Here is a 7,330-nt window from a genome sequence, read left to right as displayed (position 1 = left end):
ACCCTTCATATCCACCACATTAACCGGAGGAACCCCTTCCAAAGTTTAGTCTTCATATTAATTGCACTCAAGTCAATTTTGGCTTGATCATTTGGCGTCATCCGTGGGACCGTTTGATCAATACTTTCACACAAGATGACAGGCGATTCCAATCCATCAACAACCGCCAACACTGGCAAAGAACCGTACGATCCTTTGAAGCCCACTGATGACAGCGGTTACGAGACACCAGACGACTCTATCAAGCGTACTAGGTTGCAATTCGACGATGATGATGAGGCCAATAAGCGTGACATCGAAGGGACAGAAACCCCGGAAGCCAACTTAAGCCAGCTTAAACCCATCGGTGGCGAAGAAGCGATACGTTTTTTGGCAAAAGGGGGATTTGTTTTACCGTCGCTCATGTCCAACGGCGGCGAAAAACTAACTGGTATGTCCAAAGTTCATCCACGAAGCTCTACACGTTCAGCGTCAGAGACTGGTAAGAGTTCTGGCAAAACCAGAGAGGAGGCGCGAAAGACTTAATCGAGAACTTAATTCTAGCCGCACCGGAATCCATGAGCGCTCAGGTCGAGCAGCCTGGCGTGGCGGACAACATGTTGAACAATTGGTACGCTATGATGGGAGACAACGTTAAGCGAACGTTTGAGGTTTCCGCGACGTCGGAGAAGTTTACTCGAGAGATAGCCACCCATCCGTTGCCCACCGTCCTTACTACCCATCTCACGCTAGGGATGTATGACGACACCACGGATCCGGAAGACTTTCTGCAGCAATTCGAACACGCCGTCAAGACGCAGCATTGGGATAGTCCGACGGCGTGCCACATGTTCCCGGGACAGCTACAACCCGTCGCGAGAGAATGGTTCGCCAAGTTACCCGCCTTGAGCATATCCAGCTACACCGACCTCAGAACTAAGTTCGTGCAACGTTTCCAGAACTTTAAACGCACCGAACTCACTCACCTGGATGCGCACAGCATCAAGATGAGGATGCGTGAATCCCTAATGAATTTCACTTCTCGCTTCACGGCGGAGTGCCAAAAGATACCCGATCTGCCTGAATCGCAGCAGATCTTCGCGTACATCATGGGAATCTGTCAAACCCGTTATTTGTTGTTAGTAAAGTCGATGCAGTTTAAGCTGCCGAAGACGTTCGTTGAAGCCGTGAAAATGGTAAAGGATTATGTACGTTCCGAGGAGTTTGCAGATGCTGCCGTTGGGGATCACAGCACAACGGACCGGCACGATAAGGACGATAAGGGAAACAGCAAAGGCAACGCAGGTAACAAGTACAAAGGAAGTGGAAGTGGTAACAACAGGGACTACAGGCGTTCCAGCCATAAGTCTGACCACCATAACAGCTATCGTCCTTACGAACGGTACGCCCCAAAAAGGTTATCGACAGAAGAGGACAGTTTGATAAAATCGTTGTCGACAACGCATAAGGAAATTCTGACAACGGAAGAACTAAGCAAAGATTTTCCGCCACCGAAACCGATGCAACCACGCTTCGCTGTAGATGAAAGTAAGTGGTGTATCTTTCATGAAGATAAGGGGCATGATGTGGATGACTATAGGGAACTTAAAAAGGTAATAGTCGAACTATTGAAGCTTGGGGAATTTGACCATCTGAAGCCGTCACGTGTTAAAACCCCCGTGGCAAAGAAATTTTCTTGGCAAAGAGGAAAAGAAAAAGCTCCTGAAAAGCACATCCACATGATAAAAATGTGGCACCCAGGTCACGTCCGAAAGGCAGAAGTTTTGGAGGAATGGGAATGTGCCCCTATCACGTTTCCTGCTTTTTGGAGAGTCTGTCCTACCGATTTGCCCGTGACGATAACCGCCACGGTGGGACGGTGCAAGGTCTCCAGGATTTATGTGGATACAGGAAGCGCCGTTGACGTCTTATACGAACACTGCTTCTTACAGTTACCATAGGATGTGCAGGATAAGTTAAAACCACCGCTTCATCCCATCGCGGGTTTCACGGGAGAAACCACTTGGCCTTTGGGCCGGGTAAATATTGATGTTACGCTAGAAGAAAACGAGAAGCGGCGAACAGTAGCCCTGAGTTTCGTGGTCGTTAGAAGTCAATCGAAGTATAACATTATCATGGGGCGGGAAGCGTTGTGTGAATTCGGCGCTATAGTTTCTACGGTACACGGAATGATGAAATTCCCAACCCCGTTAGGCGTTGTAACCGTTTACTCTTACCGAATACCGATTGTAGGCCAGGTCGAGCAACCGCTACAGCGGACGGCACCGGTTGAGCAAGAGGGGAGTGTCATCATTAACCATTCCTTTCCCGAAAAGACGGTTCAGATTGGGCAAACGTTATCCGATGCGACGAAAAGCGCATTATGTGAACTTTTGGCAAACAACGCCGATGTATTCGCGTGGTAAGAGTCTGATATGACGGGAGTACCCCGCACCGTAGCAGAACATCGCTTAAACGCTAACTCAAGTATAACTCCTGTGAGGCAAAAGAAACGGGGTATGGCTCCGGAGCGTAGCACCTTCTTAAAAAATGAGGTAAAAAAATTAGTACAGGCAGACATACTACGTGAGGTTAAGTATCAGACATGGGTCGCTAATCCAGTATTAGTCAAGAAGGCGAATGGCTCGTGGCGAATATGTGTCGATTTCAAAGACATCAATAAGGCTTGTTCCAAGGATAAGTACCATTTCCAGAGATAGATTGGAAGGTAGAGTCGCTGGCGGGTTTTCGTTTCAAATGTTTCCTCGACGCATACAAGGGATACCACCAGATCCAGATGGCGGAACGAGACAAAGACAAAACCGCGTTCCGCATAGATCAAGGCATCTTTTGTTACAAAAAGATGCCCTTTGGTTTGAAAAATGCTGGAGCCACGTACCAGCGCGTCATCGACGCTGCGTTTAGGGAACAAATTGGTCGAAATGTGGAGGCATATGTCGACGACATAATAATCAAAAGTCACACCGAACCGGATCTTTTGACAGACATCCAAGAAACGTTCGACTCGCTACGAAGAATCAACATGAAGCTGAATCCGGACAAGTGTAGTTTTGGATTCGAAGAGGGAAAGTTTTTGGGACACGTCGTCACGACGCGCGGCATACGGGCAACCCCTAAGAAAATTCAGGCCGTTGAGGAAATGGTAGCGCCACGAACGAGGAAGGAAGTGCAAAGCCTGAATGGAAAGCTGGCAGCATTGTCCAGATTCCTGTCAAAAGCAGCGGAGCGGTCACTCCCATTTTTTAAAGTGTTGAAAGAAAATGTAGGACGGAACTTTGATTGGACCCCTGAAGCGGATCGCGCTTTCCAGGAAATGAAGACCTTGATCAGGACGTTGCCGACATTAACGGCACCGGTACCGGGTAAAGTAACCGTTCCGTAATAATTTTTTACGAATTTTTATATCTCGTAACGCTAACGTGTTAAGAGTTTTCAGGCGAAACTTTGACAATTTACTTGGCGGCGGGAACTGAGGCTGTTAGCTCAGTGCTCCTCGCGGAACGTGGTGGCACACAGATGCCAGTTTATTTTGTGAGCAAAGTGCTACAACATGGCGAAGTTAACTACAAACCGATTGAGAAACTCATTTTTGCTGTAGTACACACCGCAAGACGATTGAGACGGTACTTTCAAGCGCACCCAATGCTGGTGCTAACAAATTCACCCATTAAACAGGTATGGTACGGTGGTCGAAACCGGAGCACATTGGAGGAAGTTTATTCTAACAAGTTTTCCATGCAGGTACTGAGCAAACCGGAGGTTTCGGGCAGACTAGCCAAGTGAGCGATCGAATTGGGCGAACATGAAATCCATTACGCCCCCTACCGCTGTCAAAGGCCAGATCATGGCAGATTTTATGGTTGAATTTATAGGCGCCGCGTCACCAGAGCCGGTTGTCGAAGAATTATCGAACACCGTCAAGTGGGAACTATTCACTGACGGCGCGTCAAGTTCTGACGGTTCAGGTGCAGGTCTAATCCTAATTGGCCCTGACGGCGAAGAACATACCTACGCGTTACGTTTCGAGTTCCCCGCCTCTAATAATGAAGCGGAATATGAGGAATTGCTTTCTGGTTTAAGAATGGCTGAAAAAATGGGAATTAAAAATCTGAAGGTGTCGGTTGATTCTCAACTCGTAGCTAACCAAATGAACGGGACGTTTGAAGCTAGAGATCCGGCTATGCAAAACTATTTGGCATTGGCCGAAGAAATGGCCAATAAATTCGAGTGTTTTTCAATAACACAAGTGCCACGATCCTTGAACAAAAAGGCCAACGCACTCAGCAAGCTCGCGTCAAGCGTGTTCAGCCATTTCGCCAAGGACGTTTGGGTGGAGGTCCTTAGTCAAAAATCCACTGATGTGGTACAGGTATCGACTCGCTTCGATAAACAATACGCTATACGCATACTGTGAATAAAACAACGAACACATACTAACTTCCTAGCAAAATAATCACAGGAGGCGGCCCCCGTAGAGGAGGTCGAGACATGGATGAGTCCCATTGTCACGTATCTAAAGACCGGGACGTTGCCAGTCGATGGCTCAATGGCACGTAAGATTCGTATGAAAGCACCTATGTATTTGTTGAGGGACGGAGTTCTATTCAAGAAATCCTTCACGGCACCACTTTTAAGGCGTGTCAGTCCAAGCGAGGTGGAAACAATCATAAGGGAGGTGCATGAAGGGACTTGTGGCATGCATGCAGGATTTAGGACCGTTGTGGGAAAGATAATGCGGCGAGGGTATTTTTGGCCGTCCATGTACCGTGACACGAAATAAATCATCAAAGCTTGTGCTTCTTGTCAATGTCACGCCCCGCAAATTCATATGCAGTGCATGAGCTGATTCCCGTGACGTCTGCTTGGCCCTTTTACAAATGGGCAATCGATTTGGTAGGACCCTTCCCGGACGGAAAACACTTGGTTGTTGCAATCGACTTTTTCACCAAGTGGGTCAAAGCCAAAGCCTTAAAAAGCATAACGGGTAAACAGATTGTGAACTTTGTTTGGGAGGAAATCATGTGCCGTTTCGGAATATTACACGAAATTGTAAGTGATAACGGTAAACAGTTTGCTCATGATCCGTTTCGTTCATAGTGTGACGGGTTGAATATCAAACAGACTTTTAGTTCCGTTGCCCATCCACAGGCAAATGGGCAAGTGGAAGTCACCAACAGGGATATCGTTGCCAGGATAAGGGCAAGGTTGGACACAGACCGGAAAGGTTGGGCAGATGAATTGCCACAGGTTTTATGGGCGTTCCGAAACACGCCAAAAGGAAGCAACATAGAAACGCCGTTCAGCCTTGTCTATGGAACCGAAGTGGTGATACCCGCTGAAATTGCTGTCGCAACCCAGTGGGTAATGCAATTCAACGATGAGTCCAACGTCGTCAACTTGAAGAAAATTTGGACTTGTTGGAAGAAAGGCGCGACGCCGCCGCCATCAGGGAAGCGTCTAATAAACAAAAGATTGCCAAGTACTACAATCAGCGTGTGAAGGAACGTACTTTCCGCCCCGGTGACTTTGTGTGGCGTAACAACAACACCAGCCGGGTCGAGGACACTGGCAAATTGGGACCCAACTGGGAAGACCCGTACGTGATTGCAGAAGCAATTGGCAACGGGGCGTATAACCTCAAGACGCATGATGGCAAATTTGTACAGCGTACTTGGCATGCGACCAACTTAAAGAAGTTCTATGTTTAAAGTATTTCGACATGTTCCATTGTTGAAATTTTTTCTTTTTCATTTTACCTAAGTTTGTGATTGATCACCACAAATGTAAGCGCGTAGCGCATTAGACTTCTTTTTTTTTTGGTTGTTTCAGTTAAATGCATCTTTCAATTTTCATTATTAATGTATTGCGTAACTTTTATGGCAGCACTTCGGTGTTTCGTAAGAATGTAATAATGTAAGTCCATTCACAAGTTACTTATGCCATGAACAAAGACATCATCTAATCTTTGGATGGCATTGGCGACGCCAGGCGTATTGGAGGTACGCCTAGCCCTCGGAACGGGATGCCTCCGGATTTCATATCCGTCGCATTAATCCCAGCACTAAGTAGATGAGTGCAATGTCGACAATCATCAAGTGTAACCTTGACAAACGGTACGTTACCGTGACGACGGTACGTACATATTTATATAAACATGTTTTACTACAGTTGGAACACAGTAAAATAACAAGAATCATAAGGAAATGATATTTCACTGACTTAATTACAATCATTACATTAGGATCAAAAATGAATACAGAATTACAAAAATCCCTACAACTACGGGATCATCTTCTTCACTTTAGCCAAAGTAAGGTCCGGCGTCGACCCAATCTGTTCAATAAACGGCACCTTAATGGCCGCGCAAGCATTGACCGCCGCATCGTGGAGGTCGTAGGCATCCTCATCCGCCATGTTTCGGATCCCCTCCGGAATTGGTTTTGCTATTTCAACATGTTCCACCAACGTGGTATACGCGTCTAAATGCTCCACTTTCCTCGTAGCGTCAACCAAATTCTGGAACGGCTCCTTCACCTCCGGCACTTTGAGAGCCTTATAAAAAATAGAGGGGATGAGGCTGCAAAGCTCTTGAAAATCGTCTGCTACCTTTCGGTTGGCAGCGGACAACTCTTGGTTCTCGGCGGTGAGGAGTTCCTTACTGGCTCTCTCCTCCACCAGCTCTTTATGCGCCGCCTCCAGGTCCTTTAGCGCAGTTTGTTCTTTTTCGGCGCGCAAGGCCATCTCTTTGATAGCCTTTTGGGCCTCCCTTAGGGCCTGCTTCTTTTCAACCTCCGCTGCAGCAGCGGCTTGCTTAGCCCGTTCCAGCTCCTCCCTGATCTTGACAATTTCAACATTCAGCTCTTTACCGTCAGCCTCCGCGCGACGGGCACATTGGTCCAGATCAATAGTCCGCTGTAGCTCGTCCCGGGTCAACACCAACCCTTCATAAATGTGCTGAACCCTGGCGCGATGAGCTGCGCTATCGGGCATTTTTCGGACCGCCTCATAAAGTACCGGAGGGCAAATCCGTTGCAGATACTCAAACTGCGACAGAGCGTCGCTGTGAGAGATGTTCCATGTGATGACCCGGAAATTTCTGACCAAATTTAAACTTAATCTATAACGTTTCCGACACGATAAGCAAGGTCTGTAATGTTGAGTCATGAAAGTTTTGGAACTATATTCACGTAATCAATTATTCTTTGACTGTTCTCGAAGATTTACGAACAATATATATATAACTTAATGTGCATATATATATATATATATATATATATATATATATATATATATATATATATATATATATATATATATATATATATATATA

General features: G+C 46.5%; 1 protein-coding gene across 1 annotated transcript; it reads left to right on the top strand.

Annotated features, from left to right (window-relative positions):
* The first annotated feature begins 3,802 nt into the window (after positions 1 to 3,802).
* LOC139849575 (uncharacterized) lies at positions 3,803 to 4,780 on the top strand. The gene is made up of 2 exons (XM_071839213.1): positions 3,803 to 4,369; positions 4,460 to 4,780. Exons 1-2 carry the CDS (start codon positions 3,803 to 3,805, stop codon positions 4,778 to 4,780), a joined length of 888 nt encoding a protein of 295 aa, XP_071695314.1.
* Positions 4,781 to 7,330: the final 2,550 nt, after the last annotated feature.

This window comes from Rutidosis leptorrhynchoides, chromosome 5 (genome assembly GCF_046630445.1).
Source record: "Rutidosis leptorrhynchoides isolate AG116_Rl617_1_P2 chromosome 5, CSIRO_AGI_Rlap_v1, whole genome shotgun sequence".
In the NCBI taxonomy this organism is placed as follows: Eukaryota; Viridiplantae; Streptophyta; class Magnoliopsida; order Asterales; family Asteraceae; genus Rutidosis; species Rutidosis leptorrhynchoides.
The sequence above is the reverse complement of the archived record's forward strand: the minus strand, read 5'-3'. Positions and strand labels throughout refer to the sequence as shown.

Excerpts from the sequence above, each read along its gene's own strand:
- LOC139849575 (XM_071839213.1), top strand. The coding sequence starts at position 3,803 with ATGAAATCCATTACGCCCCCTACCGCTGTCAAAGGCCAGATCATGGCA. Across the intron at positions 4,370-4,459 it reads AATCCACTGATGTGGTACAG|GAGGCGGCCCCCGTAGAGGA; the intron begins GTATCGACTCGC and ends AAATAATCACAG.